Genomic DNA, 24,194 nt, shown 5'->3' with positions numbered 1-24,194 from the left:
CAAAGAAAGGGTAGGAGCAGCTTAGGAACGGCGAAATGCTCACTACTGTCACCTTTAGGTAGAAAGATTGCTCTATCAAAGTTTCATCCAATCATCAAATCAGGATCATTTATAGCAACAATTTTGGTCATATTTACATGGCTACCATTTTGAGAAGGTACGGAATATCATTCCAACGGTTTTGGAATGATGGACCATGCTTATTTTATTTAGACTGGGATATGTTTTCATTATTGACGTTTAAACCTTCTCCGAAAATTAGCAACCTATTTTGGCTCTGTTTTCAGGAATAAAATGCTAGATTAGATTGTAATGTACTAGCTCTTAGTATATTACAATTTATAGTCTCTCCGTTATTTCTTTTGTATATTTTTTAATGAAAATAGTAAAAATTTAAATTTTATGATTAACATAGTTTATATTCCAGGTTTCTGTTGTTTATAGTAATGTATTATGGCCTTGGTCTGGTTGGTTAGCAGTATATTTGAGTGTATCAAGTAATGCAGCTGACTATACAGGCACTGCCCAAGGACACATTGAACTTACAATTGAATCTCCTTCTGAATATGGTGATTTGGATTCTAAAATATCTCTTGTTAAATTGCCCATAAGGGCAAATATTATACCAACTCCTCCTAAACAGTAAGTATTTAAACTTAAAATATGGTTTAGATATATAGATTTTAGAGTTTATTTATATCAGAAAAAACATAATGATATTTTTAGACTAATTAAAAAAGTTATAAGTAATATTGACAAACTTTTTACTCTACCCTATTTTATATATGGTTAACTCCATGGTCATCTTTGAAAACAATAGTTTAATCAAAGCATTATAAATTGCTATTGAAATTGCATGTACTATTATATCAGTATCCTAATTAAAAACTAGATTTTAAAGCTAATTTTCTATTTAGAAATAACAAGTTTATAGTTTCAAAAATAATTAAGGAATATGTTCTTCCACTTCATCTTCCTCTTATTTTTATTTTAATCCTAATGCAAAGTATTCTTTCTATATCCCTGTACTAGGTTCTTTATTGTGCAGTAGACCCTCATTATAATGTAGTTTGCAATACTATTGATTCAAATACAGTGTGGATTTCAGGTCTGGATCCAATATCAGTTTAGACTAAATTTGTCTTATCCACACATTGTGAAACTAACTAGGAGAAGGGTGGTGAGGTCGAAACATGGGTGTTGATGACCTCAGGGTTTTACACCCTAAAGCCTCAACCAACAACAACTAGGAGGGGGCACAGTGATTGGTCACCATTTTAACTAATTTTATTTAGTGATTTAACATCCAAAAATATTGCACACCTGCCCTAGTGATTGTTCCAATGAGCCCTAGGAGCCAAGAAAATATAAATAATAGTTTTAAAACTGATTTTTTCCACAATTTTATACACTATGATTCTGCTACTAATCCCAAAAAACATATAAATATGAATTTTAATGTTTTGTTTTAGTATAAGAAAAAAAGTGCATTTGACAGATTTTTATAAGCTTAGACTACTTAAAAGTCCAAAAAGCTTGTAGTTGCTTCAAGTAAAGTAGCTCAATTAAATTTATCATGTATATCAAGTTCATATTTGTTTTTAGCTTCTAAAAAAATCTGTAAATACCTGTTTTAAAAGAAAGCAAAACATAATTTTTTAGCCTGAAAATATCTGCTACCATATTTTATCATAATTTTTCCCCAAAACATGAACATCTTTTATAGCTTCCTGGGAAATCAACGGTTTAATTTACAATTTCATATGGTATGAAAAGGATGTTAAAATATGCCTAACAGCACAAGTTTAAATCTAATAGATTTCGAATTTTGGGATATAACTTGATTGTTTAGTGGCATTTTATAACCCCCTAATCTATCAAATTTATACTTTATTGACATACACCTTGAAAAAGTTTCAAGTTGACCTAGGAAATTGTGCAAACAAATTTACTTTCTCCAGTAGAATTATTGTACTCAAAAGTAAAAAAAAATGTTCAATTAGTAATTATATTTTTTGTACTAAATTGCAAATTAATTAAATAATATATGTATAGAAGAAGTTTATAAAATGTTTGTTCTTAAAATTTCAAAATTTTGGTCACTTCAGGCTGGAAAGGTTTTTAACAAAGGAGCGCCCAGTTCACTGCCAATATTGGTAGGGTTAACCTGTCCAAGCTCATAGGTGGTTTAATTTTCATCATCTGAATCCTTTAGTTTGAGTGCTGATGCAATCATACATGATATCCTACCACAAGCTTGACAAGGAGTAAGGCATTTCAGTCTAGTTTTGCAATTGTGGTAGAAAGATATTTTTCACATTAGTGCTTGTATCATTCAGGTTATAGAACGAATAGGCCTAGATCTTGATGGTGGAAACTTGATCAGATGATGAATTACTTCATAACACCATCAGAATAATTTCCTGATCAGTTTCTTTGTATATAATATAGCCTCTTCTTCTTTTTTTTTTTTTTTTGTTAAAGCACTGATGTGATTTACACCTTTAGAATGAATATTAGCTAAGGGGAAGCTGGCTGCTGCCATCACTCCACTTCCTTGTACAACTACTGGTATTTTCTACTCTAACTAAGAACCATATACTATTCACTTATGCATTCACCAAGTGTGAAATAACCCTGAAAATTTTTAGCCACAACCATGCAAAATGAAATTTGGTTATATGCTGAGTACTGACTTTGCTGATCTGATAAAAATTTCTGGCAGCCAGACTCTACCCACTATTAATATACATAGGGTTTTAATGATTAAAATTGATTATATTTATGAAAGACACTATATAAATATTCTATAAGAAGAATACTTCATTAGCTACCAATGACAGTTTACAAATATATTTAAAGAATGGAAAATAAAGAGTTTTTTCTGTATTAATCAGTATACAGCATGTTTAGAATTATTGATGTAAATCCTCCATTTCCAATTTCATTATTTAACTCTCTCTTTTCTTCAAATCTCCTTCAGTCCTGACAATTTATATTTCCTTCATATTTCTAATGATTTATTACTCTCTTGACTTGTGAAATGCCAATGGAAATTGCTAAAGTTTGCCTCCCTGCAATTTTTCCTTCCCCCTCTTGAAAAATGTTTTTCGTTTAATCTTTTTTCTAAGCTGTTGGAAAAGTAGTAGTTGAAAAACATAAAAACTATTTTTCCTACTCCTTGGAAAAAAAAAAATGTTGGTTTATCTGCTAAAGAAAATTTCTTCATCATTTACAGCTTTAGAATATTCCTACCCCTTTTAATCCATCTAAACCATTGGACTATAAGCCAAATGAAATTTATGGTCATAGAATTTTCATTTCACAGAACTTTTGAATCCATAATTAAGCATTTATATTTCTGGTTAAATAAAATTGTTTTATTGTTAAAATAAAACAATAATGTTACATAGCCTAAAGTAATCAGGATTTTGTTTTCAAAAATTGCTCAATGTGTTATTTCAATTACATGAAAAAATCATTACTATATTCCTTATTTACAGGCATATACTACAATTAATTATGCCCTTAACGTGAATAATAACAACATTACCAAATTAGTAACACATACATCCACAACTATGATTCTGAATAGGTTTTGTTTTGTCTGTTTATTGATTCAATCTTGCTTTAATTCACAGTTTGACTGCTAAAATTTTACATGCCACATTGTTGAGCTTTACTACCTGTAATTGGGATTCGGCCTGTTGGTGAATGTAAATAAATAAGTAGTTACTCTAAAATGCATAGAAAATTTAATCCATTAAAATCATTTTAATTCTAAAACATTACAGCTTGTAAGTAAAACAAAAACTCATAAAATATCCAAATAAAATATCATATCACCCACCCACCTGCACTATGATTGTAATCCTTCAAGAGACTGATCCTCCTTTACAATTTTTTAAAATTATTTTTGCCACTGTCTATGGGCTAATCTCTTCCACTCATAAAGCAAATGTAAAGTATATTTCAGCATTAACTATCCACCTCTTTTCTGGTTGTCCTCTTTGTTGTTGTTCTCCTTAAAGGGACATTTCTGACTCTGCTCCTGTAGGTTATCTCGAAATCTTCATATATATAAATCAAATACACTTTTGACAATTTTAAACTCTTCAAAAACCCCTAAGAGAGCTGCTATTTATCTTGCTGTTAAATATATATTAAGTGGAAATCTTATGTTAATGAGAATTAAAGGACGAATGAATCAATAAACAGACAAAACAAAACCTATTCAGAATCATAGTTGTGGATGTATGTGTTACTAATTTGGTAATGTTGTAATTATTCATGTTAAGAGATTAAGTAATTGTAGTATATGCCTGTAAATAAGGAATAATGTAATGATTTTTTCATGTAATTGAAATAACACATTGGACAATTTTTTAAAAAAAAAAATCTTGATTTCTTTAGTCTATGTAGCATTATTGTTTTATTTTAACAATGCTTTGAACTTTGAAAATCTGCCTTTTAAAAATCACCTCTATGGATTTATTGGTAAACTTATTTATTATTTTGATATTTTGCAGGAAAAGACTTTTGTGGGATCAGTTTCACAACCTCAGGTATCCTCCAGGATATTTCCCTAGAGATAATTTGCGAATGAAAGTGGACCCATTAGATTGGAACGCTGATCATATCCATACAAATTTTAAGGTAAAAAAATAATTTTAGGCAAATTCAATTGTAGTGAATAAGTAATATAGTTTATCAGCAATTCTGGCTTTTTACTTCAGAAGGGAGGGGTATATTCATCTTTTTCCTGACATTTCTTCCACATCTTATAGGGAACTTTCTTATCCTCTTTGAGAGGTGTGGATGGAGTATAAGGAAAAATAAAAATAAACCTCACTGGAGAAATAAGCTGCTATGACAATCTTAGGAAGAATCTTAAAAACTGGTACAATTTAGTTGTTAAATATATCTGTGAAAGCTATGTTTGTTTTTAATTAGTCTCATGTTTCTAACTAATTCATGAATCAAAATTATTTAAATAACCATAGCAAATAACATCTTAAATAAAAAACAATTTTTTTTTCAAGCATTAAGAAAACTGTTATGTCATTTATCTGCAAAATAATATGACTAATGTAATATTAATTAACAATGGAAAAAACACTTTTTAACTTGTTTTCATTTTTAAATGCCACCATTAGTTATACACTTTATCATCCTTCTGCAGTATTGTTTTATTATTATTATTTTCTTTTTTAAAACTTATCAAAAATATATTTCTTTAGATTATGAATAAAAGGGAAATAATTATTATGATTATCCTACAATAAATTTAAATCAATTTTTCATTTGATTGTTGTATTTTTAGGATATGTATACTCACTTGAGAGCTTCAGGTTATTATATTGAAGTATTAGGAGTTCCTTTAACTTGTTTTGATGCTTCTCAGTATGGCACACTTTTGATTGTTGATCCTGAAGAAGAATTTTTTCCTGAGGAAATTGCGAAACTAAAAAGAGATGTCGACTCTGGTTTATCATTAATTGTTTTTGCTGACTGGTACAATGTGACTGTTATGAAAAAAGTAAAATTCTTTGATGAAAATACAAGGTTAATATCTCATTTTTTCATACCTGATTATTAGCCGTATATTTTAGAAGATTGTTTCTAAAACTGATATCATGTAGGAAAAAAATGCTTATTTTATTTTAATTAGGAAATAAATTTATTCTGCTTTCTACTATTCTCTTCTTATTAATTTCAAATATTTCTTTTTTCTCTATTAATTGTGAACCCCAGGCTTTTTTGCCTTCTCTGATTCTTAAAATTCCCCATAAAAGTAACATTGTTCCATATTTATGTACACCTATGTATACCTTGCATTGATTAAATAGCTTACTAGGCTACAGGTATCTCATTAACAGATGCAGTTAAAGTTTTAATAAATTAACATTTTGAAATCCCAGAGCAGCAGCAGCACAGCAGAGAAATGATTGGTGGTCGAGGTTGCTGGTGGCTCTCGGAAAATCTTTCTTTTGCATTAGTATATTTAATTTCTTCTATGAACGATACAATTTTATAAAATTCTCCACTATTTTAAGATATAATTGAACTGCCAAATAAGGAAATTTAATACATTCTCTTAGATTGGTGATTCCACCTCCAATCGGATTGGGCTTAGGCCTGGAAAACCTAATTCAGGCTTATCTTTTGATAAACAGGGTAGTTTTACACTTAATTTTTTTATATTTTTGGTATCCATTAAAGATTATTTTTCTTTGTCCATCATGATTGCCAAAAATCACTTAATTTAATGTAAAATAGTTAAGGTTCACAAATTGTAGTGAATTTTAGGTGATAACAATTTTTAAAAAAACTTGTTTTTACTCTCGCCCATTTAGATTCAAAAATCATGCATTTTAGGTGCTTAAAACATGAATTTCCTTGCTTCTAATGATATCCAAGATTGTCTGAAAGATCATTTTCTACAAAATAAGACCTTATCTGGCTTTCTACACTATTTTTAAAAACTTGATATGGGGACCACAACTGGCATATCATTTTAACATTTTTAGTCAAGTTTATTTATTTGTCATAAAAAAATTAAAAACTGGGAGTGCAATCCACTAATGCTTTGTGAAATTCTGAATCCAATTATACTTCATCCATGGCATTTGATGTGGTTAGCGTAGAGTTGTCTGAAAATACAATCACTACCTAGAATGTACCCCTGGTACATTCCAACCGAGCCTTGATGTGTGCATTGAAATCTAGAAAACCCAGCTCATCCCATCTCTATTTGCCTACTTACCACTGTCAGAATTTTTAGATCGATAATTTTAAATCACTTTCATTTAAGTTATCATAGAAGAGTAAGAACTAATAATGCGATTTGCTCTCCCTCTCTGATATTTTGTGTATATCACAGAATATCACCACGATATTCCAAATCTAGTATACAAACAAATTTAGAATTATACAAAATATTGAATTAAATCATAAATGATAAAAAATTGATAATTGATAATTGAATAGTACAAAATTTTTAATTGATTGATATTCGTGGAATTGTATGGTAGTAAATTGAAAACAGTGACAGATGAAATATAATATCATGTAGGTAAGAAGATATGTATAATATAAGATATGCAAGTAGTGTCTAAAAAAAAAACTGAAAAATTAAATAAATAAATTGAATCTACAAATTGAACATTATGACAGACAATGAAAATTAGTGAGTGGCTTATATTATTACATTGAATTACATTGTGAGTATTAACTTATATACCTATACTAAAAATATAAATATATATATACAATAGGAAAAGGTAGTATATGGAGAAAAGGAAAGAATAATGTAACAAATGTGAGAACGAGAAGGGAGACTTATGTTGTGGTGTAGAAGGTTGGCTAGTAACTGATTGATGTAAGAGTTTATTTGAAATTTCCGCTAGAGTGAGCTACTAGGCTGCAGTTAGAAACGTAACTGTCAAGAAAGACCGTTATGACACAACAGTTGATATGAAATATCAATGATAAAAAGGTCAAGTTATAGTTTAAAAGAAATACATAAAAACCAGTGATATGTAAAAATACGGAGCTCAAAGGTCAAAAAATTATGAATACAAATTAATAAGAATAAAACATATTTAACAAGCATTTTAAAAATCTCTTAGATTCTAAATTTATTAATTATCCCACATACAGAAACCTAATCTCTTATAATTCAGTTGCCCCCCGTTTTTATGGCCTTCCCAAAATCCATAAGCCTAATACCCCCCTCCATCCGATCACTTCTAATATCAATTCCCCCGCCGTTAAACTTAGTAAATACCTACTGCCGTCTTTACAAGCTCTCAGCCATGACAATACTTATGACATTCACAACTCCTTTCATCTCCGCGATCAATTATTAGACCTCACCATTCCAGACCACTACATCCTCACTTCCTTTGACTTTGAAAGTTTATTTACTAATATCCCCATAGATAAAGTCTTATTTTTAGTAGAATCCAACTGGTCCACCATTGAACCTCATACTTCCCTAGACCTTCCTTCCTACCTCAAGTCTCTCCAACTTTGTTGTGAATCCGGCTACCTCACATTCCAGGGTCAATTTTTTAAACAAATTTCAGGCCTAGCTATGGGTAATCCTTTAGCCCCCGATCTCTCCAATATCGTACTTAACGATTTACTAAACTCCGTTACCTCACAGTTCACTAATGACATCATTTTTATTAAAAAATATGTTGACGACCTTCTCTTAATACTGAATCCCAATAAAATCACCGATATCTTATTTGCCTTCAATTCCTACTATCCTCGCTTACGTTTTACAGTTGAATCAGAAACTAACAATTCACTTCCATTTCTTGACCTCCTCATCATAAAAAACGCCAATAATACTATATCCACCAATTGGTACACAAAACCAACTTACTCAGGAAGACTTCTAAATTATCACTCTCAACATCCTTACCATCAAAAACTAAACACAGCCAAAAATCTTATTCATTGTGGTTTTTCTCTCTCGGATTCCCAATTTCATGACAATAACTATCTCCGCATTAAACAAATTCTCTTAAACAACAACTTCCCTCCAAAAATCATCGACAAACTCTTTTACAATTATAAAAACCATACCCCAACTACACAAAATTCTCTGCAATCTTTTTCCATCCCCCTATACAGATCATTACCTTACATCCCCTTTCTTACAGACAACATTCAAAAACAATTACGTTCCTCCATCCCAAACCTCCGTCTAGCCCTCAAAGCCCATAACAAACTGTCTTTTATTTACACCAATCTTAAAGATCCAATTCCTCCTCAATACCGTTCCCAGGTAGTGTACCGTATCCCTTGTTCCACTTCTAATTGCAATGCATCTTACATTTGCGAAACAAAAAATTTACTTAAAGACCGCATAACCCAGCACAAATCTTCCGTCTCCTCTCGTAATTTCATGGCTTCTAAATTATCTGAACATAGCTTAATATTGAAACACACTTTTGATTTTGACAATACCACCATACTAGCTTCTTTCCCTAACCATGACAAACGATTAATATCCGAAAGTATTTTTATACAATTAGAAGCTTCCTCAGTCAATCACAAAACAGATAAACAAAACCTATCCCTAGCCTATTCCCAAATAGTTAACTTATGAAAGCACCCATAATTCAATTTTTTTATCAATCATTATCTATTTTCAGTATTATTGTTTATATAAAATATGTTTTATTCTTATTAATTTGTATTCATAATTTTTTGACCATTGGGCTCCGTATTTTTACATATCACTGGTTTCTATGTATTTCTTTTAAACTATAACTTGACCTTTTTATTATTGATATTTCATATCAACTGTTGTGTCATAACAGTCTTTCTTGACAGTTACGTTTCTAACTGCAGCCTAGTAGCTCACTCTAGCGGAAATTTCAAATAAACTCTTACATCAATCAGTTACTAGCCAACCTTCTACGCCACAACATAAGTCTCCCTTCTCGTTCTCATATTTGTTACATTATTCTTTCCTTTTCTCCATATACTACCTTTTCCTTTTGTATATATTTATATTTTTAGTATAGGTATATAAGTTAATACTCACAATGTAATTCAGATATAAGCCATTCACTATTTTTCATTGTCTGTCATAATGTTCAATTTGTAGATTCAATTTATTTATTTAATTTTTCAGTTTTTTTTTTTAGACACTACTTGCATATCTTCTTACCTATATATTATACATATACCTATATATTATACCTGCATATATTATACATATCTTCTTACCTACATGATATTATATTTCATCTGTCACTGTTTTCAATTTACTACCATACAATTCCACGAATATCAATCAATTAAAAATTTTGTACTATTCTATTATCAGTTATCAATTTTTTATCATTTATGATTTAATTCAATATTTTGTATAATTCTAAATTTGTTTGTATACTATTCCTTTTCAATTGTATGTTACTCTAAATGTTGTTGTTATCTCTTTTGTTCCCTGATGAAGACCTGAAACTCAGGTCGAAACGTCGGCATAAAATAAATAAATATGGTTTTGTTTATTTATGTTGTTCTTTGCTGACCGCACCCCCCGACAAACTTCTCCAATCATTAATCTACACCTCATTAATTTATCTATACTTGAAATTATATTTTCCAACTGTTTTTAGTTTTGACTAACATTGATCATAAGCTAGATAACAATTTTTCATTATCAAACAAGGATACAACCTTTAAAATTATTCAAATTCATTCCTAAGTTCAAATTGTACATTTTATCAGAAACTAGTCAAAAACATTTTATAGTTCTGATTTTTTTATAAATTTAATCCCTTAACTCAACGAAAAATGCATTGAATTTTACTGTTCAGTCTTGAGATTTTGAATTATGCTTAATTTTTTTCATGTTACATTACTGAAGACTTATTTGGACTCCTTTCTAGAGTGTATTTGAAAATTACTTGAAAGTAGCCAACAATTTTAATAAATAAATAAAATGCGGTGAAGTTAATAAGGTCATTTTTAATACATATTTAATTGATAATTTTTTCTTAATATTATAAAACAAAAAAATTGTATTAGAAATGATGCTGATACACCTAAGTTCAGTTAGCCACTTAATAATACAGTAATGTTCATATAGTTGCCCTATTAATAAGAACACTCCTCTGTTCATATTTTCATTTGGTTTTGGTTTATACTATTAGACAATCTAAAATTGCATCTGTGGTACTACCATTCACTGTTTATGTTCTGTCCTCTGTCGCATTACTTGTTTTGGATCACATCTAACCTACTGCTAGATCTGTCCTTATCTTACACATTTTATCTATCCAAGATTATTTATCTTAATGGGTATGGTCTTTAATTATGGAGATTTCAATGAGAATACTTCTTTATTTTCATTGCCGTCATATTTTCTACAACATAAATTTGAACAGGTTTTTAAGCAGACCTTGCATCTTTTCCATTTACAGATACATGTACATTTACTGTCCTATCATCAGGTCTTGAAAGCAAAAATTGGTCTGGAATGCAGTTGAAAAACATAAACAACTCCGTCTCGTCCCATAACTATGGAATGAATCTTTGTCGTGTATGCTAGGTTTTCCTTGTGTGTTTGTTGTTCCTGTATTTATCTGAAGTGATAACTCATTTATTTCAATGGTTGTCATAAAATAATTGATATTAAACTATTTCCTATTGTTTTTCCCCTAATTTCTTTGACCATGGCCACTTGTCAGTATACTGTGTGTCAGTTCCTGAATCAGTGTACATGAAACTAAATGCCCTTTCATATTATTCTTCTATTCTTCCTCAAAGAATACTTTTCACTACACAGTTCACACATGAATCAGATACAAAGTGATGAACAGTGCAATGGAACCACTGAAGTAGATGAAAATATGTATACAAGGATGATTCACTTTGGATCTACCCTATAAGTGATGAATTATAAACCCCCCTTCAATGAATGTAAAAATCCTAGTTATGTGATCCTAATTTATTATATTTGCTGCAAAACCTATTTTAATTTTTTGAAATAGCATAATATTTTGAATACCTCTTGATAATTCAATAATTTTATATTATTTATTTTTTATAAAGCTATTCTTTTATTATTAGGCAATGGTGGATGCCTGATACTGGAGGTGCCAATATCCCAGCTCTCAATGACCTTTTGTCTTCTTGGAATATTGTGCTAGGAGATGGGGTGTATGAAGGAGACTATAGCCTTGCTAAACAAATTATTACATATGGCTCAGGAACTCACTTAGTTAAGTTTCCAGCCAATGGTATTACTTTTGCAGCATCACTTTTCAATGAAGGTAAGAATTAGTTGATATTTAATTGGTTTTAAGAATTATCAAAGCTTCATCATAAGAATCATGATACACAATATTTTGTTATAAAAATCACATGTTTTGTATTGAGATACAGTGTACAATAGCTATTGTGCAAGTTCCCAGTGATTGCCAACAATAACTATTGATCGTTGAAGATTTCATTACATGTGAGTGATTATGTTAATTAGCACTTTTTATATTTCAGTAAAAATATTAAGTATTAAGTAAACGTTGGCTCAATAAAATAGTATAATTATCTACTATTTGAGTCCTTTTTGACCGCACCCGGAGCATATTCCTTTCATCTATATACACGGTCAATCAATAATCTTCCAGTTTGAAATATAATTTTGAATTATTGTGATTTTTAATGAATGGATATTGTTCTGAATTCATCATATTAAGTTAAAAGCCTTTTTCAACAAATATTTTTAAAAACTTATTTCCAAAAATAAAAAAAAATAAGAGTTTGTTATATTTTTAAAATATTGATAGTGTTTCACTTTTCATTAATAGAATTTAGTTCAATGACTCCATATTAATCTTGTGGAAGTATTGTGTTCAAAGTTTTGTCTTTTAAGGTTCAAAAATAATTGGTGGAAAATCTTTCAAAGAAAAGGTCCCTATCCTAGGTTTACTTCAAACCCAGAACAGTGTCAGCAGTGGACGAATAGCTGTTTATGGAGATTCCAATTGTATTGATAATAGTCATTTGCAGAAAGGTAGATTTTATTACTTATTGTTAAACAACCGCTAATGGTTATCTTATCATTTTTCATTCTGCTTTTATTGTTATTTAGATTGTTTTTGGCTTTTGGATGCCATACTTGAATATACTACGAGTGCTCACATACCTTCATCATTTTTGCAAAATCAATTTAAAATAACAGATGAAGTTAAATACTACCCCCAAAGGATGGAAGGAAATCATCTGTATAGGTAATTTGTTGACATTGTATATGCTTATAAGTAAAATCATTGTATTTAGAGTCAGTAGAGTGTGGAGAAGAAATTTGTAAAAACATTAATTACAACTTTTTTTTATATAGTTTTAAAAAAATTAAAAGGAATTTCCTCTAATTCCAACCTAGAAGGGTTTTCATTAGATTAGTTTAGCAGGAATATCTTCAGATTTTTCAAGGCAAAAGTCTGTTTTGTATTTATTTATCAATTATAAATAATTATCACAGATCAATTTTCATAACTAATTAATTGAAAATAGAAGTTAACATAAAAAAAAAAAAAAAAAAAAACAACTTTGAAATGGGGTATTTTCTAATACCAGGGCATTCAAAAAGTCCTGTCGTTTTTCGTTTGTTCGTTGTTTATTTTGATTTTAGATTGTTTTCTAATTAATTCCGTTCAATACAACTTTTATCCATGTAAACACAAATGTTTATACTTTATGAATAGGAGGCTAAGGAGGATTAATTTAATGCAGTCACCATCCAACTGTCTAGTTAAAATGATTCCAGTTGAAACTCAAATTCGGTCGATTTTGCTCTATGAGTTTAAACTTGGCTCAAAAGCTGCCGAAACTGCTAGAAAAATATGCTCCGTGTTTGGGGAAGATGTGCTGTCTGAGCGGAAGGCACAATTTTGGTTTTCAAAATTTCGTGGAGGCGACGAGACACTAGAAGACGAGGCACGCTCAGGTCGACCAACTGTAGTTGATAAGGAGGACGTTCGAAGAGTAGTAGAGTTGGATCCGCGTCAAAGTTGTTCAGAGATAGCCTCTCAACTTAATATCTCAGCCACCACTGCCTGGAATTACCTTAAAGAACTGGGAAAAGTGAAAAAACTGGATAAATGGATTCCTCATAAGCTTTCAGATGCCAATATGCTTGTTCGCTTGACAACTGCATCTTCGTTAACTTCCCGCTTGAAAGTCGAACCCTTTTTGAATCGAATCATCACCTGTGATGAGAAATGGGTGTTGTACAACAACTTCAGACGATCATATCAGTGGTTGTCGGCAGATGAGAAACCTAAACAATTTCCAAAACCAGATCTCCATCCAAAGAAAGTTTTGCTCATTGTTTTCTGGACAGCCAAAGGTATAGTGCATTTTGAGATTCTGAATCAAGGGCAAACCATCACTGCAGAAGTATACTGCAATATACTGGACCATTGCCAATCCAAGCTTAAGACTTTTGATCCCTGCTTAGTCAACAGAAGAAGACCTTTGCTTCTTCAATACAACGCTCGACCACACACCGCCAAATTGACCAGGGAAAAATTGACAGAAATAGGCTGGGAAGTTTTGCCTCACCCACCATATTCCCCTGACCTGTCACCCACTGATTATCACCTATTCAGAGATCTCGACAACAATCTGAGACAAAAATGTTTTCAAGACCGTGACAACCTAATTCACGAACTGACCACTTATTTTTACAGTAAAAATCAACAGTTTTTTAAGGAAGGAATTTGGGCTTTACCATCTCGTTGGGAGAAGGTTACCGACTGTAACGGTGGATATTTTGATGAATAAAGGTGATTATTTGAAAATATTTATTTATTTATAATTTCCCCCCAAAAAACGACAGGACTTTTTGAATGACCTGGTATAATCAAATAACTCGAATCGGATAATTAAATTTAACCTGCAGCAAGACAGGTGGGTAGTTCTGTGGGACTCATTGTGATATTTATTTGTCTTACATTTAAATTTCTTCAATTTATTTTATATATTTTTTTGTTTAGGCTAATTAGAAATGTTGAACACATGATTAACACTCTTCCTTGTTTCATATTTATTTTATATCATAATGAAAACAACATTTCGGAGTTGTCACCCCATCGTCAGGTCTCTTGAACAAATTCTCAAATACATAACATGCATACAACATTTTAAATATATCACAATTATTTATTAAAAATTTTTTTAAACCAATTACCTGATTAACATCTATATCTAATTACAATATGTTTCTCCTTATTAATCTAATCTTCATAATACCAACATATTAATGTCACATTGTAAAATTTCTTTAATAATTAAACAGTTACATTTTATAAATAAGGAGATATTATTACCTTAAAGGTTATCTTTAACATTGATAAAAAATAGATTACAACCAAGCCAACATTCTCCTATCTCTATTACTTAAAAGATAACTGATTTAAAAACATTTAAAACAATTTTTTTTATATGTTAACAATGCATTAAATTATTCTAAACTCCTTAAATTGTTAATTTATTTACAATATCTGTATAGTACGTACATAAAGTTTTGGTATCTGTTTTAAAATTGATTGCTTTATCTATGTTTTTTTGTGATGTATACTGCTTCTATTTTCTATTTCTACTATGATTCACCGTGTATAAAATTTTTGGATTTTTAAAATCTTATTTTTTTAATATCTTCATTGAAATTTACAACTGTATATTATATAATACATTCAGTAAATTTGATCTTAGTTAAAATGGAGTGTTACAGGCGTGTAGAGAAACTACCCATTGGTAGCACTCTAATTTTTAAAATCAAATTGATGTTCGTATTTTATACTGTGTTGTGTTAAGGTTTTTTACAATTATTCTTATGTTGTTCAACTCCTGTTTTTAATTTTTTTGAGGTATCTCCAAAGTACACACTTTCACACTTCTGGCAATTAATTCTGTAAATAACATTTAGTCTATCTTTATTGTCAATTTTATCCTTCATATTATTAAGATAATTCCCTAGTTTATTATTATTGTATAAACCTAACTTCAAATTATAATGGTCGTATTCTATAAATTTCTTTTTAATTTTATCAGTTAATCCTGGTATATAGTGTAGTTAAAAAAATTGATGATTATTAATCTTAATAACTTCTTTTTCTTTTTTGTTCTATATACTATCCTTGTCTGTTTTTTTTACTATCTATATTTTTATTTTTATAAAAGTCCATAATACTCCTTTGATTAGGTTTTTTTAAATTACTCAAACTCTTGCTATTTATATTAATATTGTCATTATATTTTATATTATTCTCAGTAGTTTCCTCTATTCTAATAACACTAACCTTTGCTACAGGGTTGTTAATTCTTTCATACTACAATTTATTAATTAATTTTTTTGGATAACAGGTTTCAATAAGAATATTATAAATTTGTGTTTTAATATCTTTTAAAAAATCCTCATCTGTTAATATTATCACTTTTTTAATCAGACTTCTGGCCACATTTATTTTTTGGCGAGTACTAAAATTTAATATTATTTTACTAGTTTTGTCTTTCTTAGTCCATTTAGTTTTTAATATACCACTCTTGTTCTTAATTATGTTTATGTCTAGGAATCTTATTATATTATTGATAGGTCGTATTATGAATATAATTCTACTATTAAATTTATTGAACTGGTCATGTATTGTTTCAATATTATCCAAATTTGTAATTATTATCAAATCATCTATATATTTAATACATAAGTGCAAACCCTCAATGAACAACTTTTTTTCTTTAATGTTAGTATTCTTTTCAATGACTTCCCAATTTTCTTCCACTAACCTAATACAATCTTCAACTGGGATGCTAGTAAAAAGGGACTTAACATCTAAGCTAAAGATTTCACATTTATCATTTTCAAAAGTTATGTTGTTTAAAATCCATTTCATTTCTATTGCATTAGGAACATCATAATCATTTGATCTGTTGAGTTGATTTAACATAGGGTTTAAAAATTTTGCTAAAATTTCAGTTGTTCCATTTATGTTATTAATAATAGGCCTAAGTTCTTTAATGTCCTTATGTGATTTTAATAATCCATGCATCCTTGGTACAGTGTAATCTGTTACTTCCAATTTGTTTTTAATTCTTTTATCAATATAACCTTTTTTAAATAATTTATTAATGTAAACATTAATTTTGTCCACCAGTTCTTTGAAAGGATCATTATGCAATTTTCTATATATTTTACTATCATTTAGTTTATCCTCCATTTTATTCTTATAGTCATTTAAATATATCATTGCTATTTTTTTGGTTTTATCAGTTCTTATTACAATTATACCCTCATTTTCTTTCATGAATTTCTTAAAATCTCTAAGGTCTTGACTTATTTGTTTATTCAAAGGGGATATAAATTTTTTATTTGCATTATTTGTATATTTATTATGAATGTAATTATTTATAGTTGCGCATATATTGTGTCTAGTGACGTTAACATGATGACCTGGTGAATCTATACTATTAAAAATATTTTTTAAATCAGAAATAATTTTAACTTTCTCTTTATCTTTATTTATAAATTCAAATTAAATTTATCTCCTAGTGCTTATAAATTGAATATGTTATTAGGTATGTTAACATTGGTATGATTTTCTACTCTATTTAATGATAGATAAAGTATATTATATTTTTGTAAATTATCCATCATAGAATCTTTATAGTTTACAATTTTTATAATTTTATTTTTCTGTTTAATGTTATTAACAATAATAGAAGTTAAACCTTCATTAATATCACTACTAATTGAGTTATTTATATTTATTTTATTAATTATGATATTTTGAATGATTCTATCCAATTTCTTAGTAAGCAATTTTTTTTTTAAAAACAACCATTGCTCAGTGTGTTCTTTAATTAGGTTTTTTATATTATTTATTAAGAGTTGTTTATCACAATCATGTTGCAATTCCAATAACAATTTTTTTAATTTTATTTATTATCCAATAAGATTGTTTTATTGCAAGGTCAATAATTTTATAGCTTAGATCTTTAAAATAATCAGCATAACCACTATTAACTAAAAACTTATTATTAAATGAATTATCAAATTGTTGCATTTTGTGAATGTATCTTATTTTGTAATCCATTTTGCTTCAAGAAAAAGATTTTAGCCATGTTATGTATCAGTGATATGTACAATTTATAAATTTTCTTACTTGCTATATTGTCTTGTTGCAGCATAGTATGAAGATTTTGCAAGAATTTGCTATTAATATTATTCATACGGTCTTCATTCATAACCATATTTTTATCTTCTTAAAGTAATATCTTCTACTGGAAGAGTTTTTTTTAACTAATTAGAAATGTTGAATGATTAACACTCTTCCTTGTTTCATATTTATTTTATATCATAATGGATTTTTTGTTTGTTTTATATTCTATTTCTACCTAAATATTTGCATAATAAATTGAACGGCGGATGATTGTATTTTTTGTTTTCCTATAAAAAGTTGACAAATAATTTCACTGGATCCAACAAAACTACCAGTAGTGAGAAAGCAGTAACTTGTATCTGTCATATTGTGGGTTAAGATTAGACTTTCATAGGATTATTTAATTTCAAAAAATTAAATAATCATGATGGATATGATTTAGTTATTTAAATTCAATTATCAAACATGGAAGTAGTAATAATACACCAATTTTTTTTTTTACTAGAGGATGCAGCTCATCATGTGATTACTGAGCCATCAACTAACCTCCTAGATAGTGTATTTCTATGTACATTTTATTCTACCATTTGTTCTTTTGATTTTAGGTATTCAAAAGTTCTTGTTAATCATGTGGTTGACACTGGTAAGCTGATGATAAGGGATTTACCTCCATGTCCTCATTTGATTTGGGCCTTTCCAAACCCTTTAAATAAGTCGGCACCTACGTAAGCATTTTTTTATAACAAGAACTTAAAAACATTTTTGTTCTAACCTACTATTTAACTTCCCTTATTTTAGTATTATAGTTTTCCTTTGTATAGGACTATATATTTTATCTTTATTAATAAGTGGCGACCAGAAATAACATATAAAATAGTGGTAAGTATTTATTAAATACTGATGTTTCAACATTTCAGGTCTTCATTAGGACTAAAGAGGTAATGATACAAAGAAATTGAAACTAATTTGGAGGTATAAAAATGACATTTATAAAAAAACTGACATAAATACAAAATATAAATAGTAAGGAAGCTAGAGATGAAAACAATAACTGATATAGTAATGAGAAATAAACTGATAAACTAATCATACTGAGAAAACAGTAACTGATAGAGTAATGAGTAAGCTTTGCAACATCGAAATCTATGCCTGTTATGAGCACAATGTTCCCTCATAAAAATGTCCATAAAGAAACATGACACTCTCCGGATGGCACCACAGCAAGTCACATTGATCACATACTGGTATCCTCCAAAAACTTTAACTGTGTAAATGATATAAGATTGTATAGAGGATATGATGTTAACACGGATCATTACCTCATTATGATGAAACTACAGCAAAGAATAAAATGTACTGCAAAGAAACAACAAATCCAATACGAGCAGTGGAACACAGAAGGTCTAAAGACAGAAGAAATGCTAACTAAGTTTTCTGAGAAGTTTCATGAGATAGTCATAAGCGGAACAGTTGGTGAAGCTATGGCGACAAGTGAAAGCAAGTGGAGGTGTATCAAGGTAGGATTGGCCCAGACTGCTAAAGAAGTGTTTGGAGAAAAAACAAGACATCCTCGTAACTATTGGTTTGACGATGAATGTGTACAGTCAATCCAGAAGCGGAATGAAAAAAGATTAAGGTCGATTAGTCGAAAGACATGGCTCAGTTACAAGGAGTACAAAGATGCCAGGATGCACACGAAGAAATTAGTAAGAAGCAAGAAGAGGGAAGCATTAAGGAAACATATTGAGGGAATAAAAAATTCAAGAAGTAGAAATGAGTCCTGCAAGTTCTACAAAATGGTGAATAACATCAAGTGCGGACCGATCAGGAGAGCCAACCTAATCAAAGACGACCATGACAACATACTAATCCTAGAAGAAGAAGTGCAAGAAAGGTGGTGGCAATATTTCAAGAACTTATTTAACCCGAAAGAAGCAGAGAATTGTCTGGAAGACCGTGTACGATCACCAGTAGGTATTAATGATGAAGATTTGGAAGCCATTCCACCCGATGTAGAGGACATCGAAGACAACTTGTCTAAACTTAAAAATAATAAATCACCCTGTAATGATGGACTCCCAGCAGAATTGTTTAAAGCAGGGCATCACAAAGTCGCCAGGGAACTACAGGACCTAATAGCTCAGATATGGGAAGAGGAAACCATACCCAAGGAGTGGAATGAGGCGGTAGTAGTGCCTATATACAAGAAAAAGGGAAAGGCAACGATTTGCAGCAACTATCGAGGGATTAGTTTGCTTAACACTGCATATTAAATTTTTTCCTTATCCCTGTATAATAGGCTCATTCCGTATGTTGAACGGAAACTGGGTGATTATCAAGGTGGGTTCTGGCCCAATAGGTCTACTATTGATCAAATCTTCACCCTGTAGCAAATCTCAGATAAGATGAAGGAACATCAGCAGACAACTTGGATGCTATTCATTGATTTTCGGGCTGCCTATGATACAATCGTAAAGAGCGAGCCACTATGAAGTGGCTATGCATGAACTGGGGCTTCCTAGTAAACTCACCCGATTAGTAAAATACACAATGGTGAGCACAACCTGCCAAGTAAAATCCTGTGGATTATCAGAGCCTTTTGAAGTGGAATGTGGCCAAGAGAGGGTGACCCAATAGCTCCTCTCCTGTTTAATATCGCTCTACAAGCAATCATAAATAGAGCAGGAATAAATCAGGAAGGAACAGTATTCACAAAGATGACCCAAGTTCTGGCCTATGCAGACGATGTCATCGTCATCGGTAGATCCCTGCAGAGCATTAGGACTGCTTTCAAAGCTACGGATGTCGAAGCAAAAGAAAAAGGATGAGCCTGCATATTAATGGGGAAAAAATCAATATTATGCTGCTGGGTAAGAAGCTCTGGACCAGAGGCAGAGTCGCCTTGTAATGGGTCCGTATAATTTCGAAGTGGTAAGAAGTTTTTCTTACCTTGGCTCTATTATCAATGAGAACCAGGATGAAGAAGAAGAAGAAGTTAGGAGCAGAATTGCTGCTGGAAATAGAGCTTATTTCTTCATTGTAAGGTTAATCAAAAGCAAACTTGTTAGCCGTACCACCAAGTTCACCCTGTACAAAACATTGATAAGGCCAGTCGTCGCATACGATGGAGAAACTTGGCTAAGCAATAAAAGCATTAACCTGCTTGACAGGTTTGAAAGAGTAATTCTGAGGAGAATCTTAGGACCCATATGCGAGAATGGTAATTGGCGAAGAAGGAAAAATGGTGAACTTTTTGGGCTCTATAAGAAATGTAGCATCTCCTCGTACATAAGGATACCGAGGCTTAAATGGCTTGGCCATGTAATGAAGAAAGAGTGGCTCATAAACTGTACAGTTACGTTCCGGATGGTGTGCGGCGACGTGGTAGGCCGAAGGGCGGATGGAGGGATGCTGTGAGGCGGGATCTGCGACAACTGAGGATCCCAGTTACCCTTACAGGAGATAGAGAAAAATGGTTGGCGGCCGTTGAGCAGGCCAAGGGCAGCTTCATGCACTTGTTGTGCCAGTAAAAGAAGAAGAATAAGATAGAGGAATGAGTGATAAGAATAAAAGTAATATAAATATAGTTATAAATAACTGATGAACCAATTATACTGAAAAAGTAACAAATGATATGGTAAAGAATGATATATAAGTACAAACAATTATTATTGGAAGTCGGTCAGAAAACTTTGAGAAAGCAAATCTTCCATCAGGCTTTGGATGCAGTAGACCCAAACTTAGCCTATCATTTGGAACACACGAAAAACAGATTAACTGACTTCCAACATGGAACATCAAAGGACTAAATGGAAAGGAACCAGAAGTGATAGAGGAAATAAGGAATGCTAGAACAAAGAAGAAAGGAAAAGAAGTAATAGAACACTATATGTAAGAAAAGAGTAATAGGACACTATGTGTTACTGGATTCTGGTATGAGTTATGGTGAGTCTACCAAAAGAGGAGTTGGCCCCATTCTTTTATAAAAACCGAAGTCACCCCCTCAAGAATTGGAAAGCAGTCAATGATAAGCTCATTATAGTCGCACTCACTTTATTTATTCACTGTTAGTTGCTTACAGACCCTACGAGAATGCATTGGCAACGAAAAAAAGATTCATTCTTTGACAAATTATTGAAGTAAGTGGATGATGGTCAGGACATACATATCATAGTGGGAAATTTCAATGGCAAGGTGAGCAGAATTTGCAAGAAAATGGCAGGGAGATCTTGGAAAATATGGTTAGGACCCAAGCAATGACAATGAAAAGCAGATCCTCAATATCTATCTTTCAAATACCATGACCATAGCAAATTTTCTCGTACATGTGTATTTACCAGTATACAAGAGTAGAGCTGGGACAAAATGAAAAATCCATTACTGACTGTTTCATCCATTACTGATCATTTATCATATCAAGTGAAATAAAAAGTTCAGTTAACGTCAGGGTAATGAGAGGACTGAAAATAGGAAATAATAATAATAATCTTTATTTATTCTGGGATTGATCCCTTTAGAATAATATACAGGTGTCAAAATTAGGCTTTAGGGCCTTAGAATAAAAATGAAAATACAAAATATAGATGAAATTACAAAACGTCATAAAATAAAACAATAAATTTGAAAAGATACAAATAATTAACAGAATATATAAAATAATGATAGAACAAATATAATAAAACCACATGTCATACCATAAAACATGAGAAGATACAAATACCACTTCTGATAATAAATTAAAAGAAAAGAAAAATGATAAAAAATCAAATTCAATTAAACTAAAAAATAATAAATGAAAAGACATAATTTCTGCTAATGTACATATTTACAATTATAAACTGTTGGATTAAGGAAGATTTCGTAGTTTGGTAAGAAGGATGTTGTGGTCAACTGTATCAAATGCTTTGGAGAAATCTAAGAGGATGAGGATAGTTAGGTCTTGTTGTTCCATGGCAGTTTGGAGGTTATGGGGTTATTTTAAGCAGAGCAGATTGTGTTGAATAGCCAGGTCGAAAGCCAGATTGGAGGGGATTGATGAGGGAACATTCTTCTAGGAAGTTTGAGAGTTGGTTTTGATCAAAGCGTTCTAGCGGTTTTAAAAGGTTGGAGAGGAGAGAAATGGGGTGGAAGTCATTAGGTGAAGAAGGATTTGGGATTTAGAACTAGAATGGCTTGTAGGTTTTGCCGCAGTTATGATCTCAGGGACTAGTTTTTTGCCTGCCTGAATATTCTTTTTCTGACTTTTGGTTTTCTTCTTTATTTTCCTTACAGTTCTTAAATTTGGAAGTGGAGAAGAATCCTTCTCACCATGTAGATACTTAACAAACCATAGCATGAAACTTTTGCCGGGATTCAAAGGCAACTTTTTTATGTTTGGTACAATAACTTTAGGTTGTTCTGTTTCAACTTCAGCACCTACAGCTTCTTCTGGAGGCTGTGACTGAGGAGCATATAGAAGGGAAGAAAAATAAGGTAGAGGAAGAGGAGGATGAGGTACCATCAGTGATTGGTGCTGGTTAGGAAGATTTGAACCAATTGGAGGTTGAGAACCAAACGGAACAGGAGATGATGGGAATATTTTCGAAGGAGGTGGAGCTAAATTCCACCTTTCTGAGTCGTAATAACCATTTTGATTAGGTTGGTTAGGATTGTGATGGGCCGGAGGAGGTACTCTAGGAAAATAATCCACATCTGAAGATTTGTCAGTACTTTTCTGTTTTTTCTTAGATTTGTCTTCTGAAACTTGTCTTTCCACGTAATCGTTCTCTTCAGTAGTTATTTTTACTGTGTTGACCTCCTCTCTTGACTGTATAAAGAACGAAGAAGATTTAGGAGACAGAGGAACAGACGTTATAGGGCCCGCGATGATGTATCCCAACAACGTGGGTAATAGCCTTGGCAATTCTTTGTCAATTGTAATAGACTTGCCGCTTATAATGTCGAAATAAAGGTCTCCACCTAATAAAAGTTCAATAGGGCCAGGTTTCCAAAAGTCAGGATCTGCTAACGCATAACCTTTGTAGCTGTTAAGCTGAGCAAATGGCACTTGAGGCAGATTGTCTGTTATCTTTGGAACGACGATAGCCTGGGTGGATAATTTTTTTGAGGCTAAAGACGATATCTTGGACCTAATTGTTATATGAGCTCGTCATATGGTATCTACTATTGTAGTTTGTCCTATACCGGTGATGGTTTGATCACATGGCTCAATAGTTAATCCTAGCCTTTTGGCACATTCTGTTGTCATAAATGAGTGCTGGCTGCCACTATCCGTGACTAAGCGAATTGGCTGAAAGACACCTTCCGCATTCTGGACTTCAGCTACTGCAGTACCTAAAAGGACCTCTCCTCCAGAAATGCTTCCCAAAGATACTGGGTTTGTAGGTTTGGACTCAAGGTGTTGTACCTCATCGTGATTCTGATGGTGAAGCCATGTATGGTGATTGCCATTGCACATTCCACAGCACCTAATGGAGGTGCAATTTGACACTTGGTGTCTGCTGGAAA

At 31.2% G+C, this 24,194-nt stretch overlaps 1 protein-coding gene across 1 annotated transcript in view; it reads left to right on the top strand.

The window, feature by feature from the left end:
• S1P (membrane-bound transcription factor site-1 protease) overlaps window positions 1-24,194 on the top strand; it is a gene marked incomplete in the record, with an annotated part of 80,081 nt that overhangs the window by 48,903 nt on the left and 6,984 nt on the right. The window contains 7 exon segments of the mRNA XM_067046355.1: window positions 428-642; window positions 4,530-4,656; window positions 5,324-5,565; window positions 11,599-11,801; window positions 12,401-12,541; window positions 12,620-12,758; window positions 18,293-18,412. Coding sequence (XP_066902456.1) covers window positions 428-642; window positions 4,530-4,656; window positions 5,324-5,565; window positions 11,599-11,801; window positions 12,401-12,541; window positions 12,620-12,758; window positions 18,293-18,412 — 1,187 coding nt within the window.

This window comes from Halyomorpha halys, unplaced genomic scaffold, assembly GCF_000696795.3.
Source record: "Halyomorpha halys isolate HHAL.00 unplaced genomic scaffold, Hhal_1.1 Scaffold350.1, whole genome shotgun sequence".
NCBI lineage: Eukaryota > Metazoa > Arthropoda > Insecta > Hemiptera > Pentatomidae > Halyomorpha > Halyomorpha halys.
The sequence above is the reverse complement of the archived record's forward strand: the minus strand, read 5'-3'. Positions and strand labels throughout refer to the sequence as shown.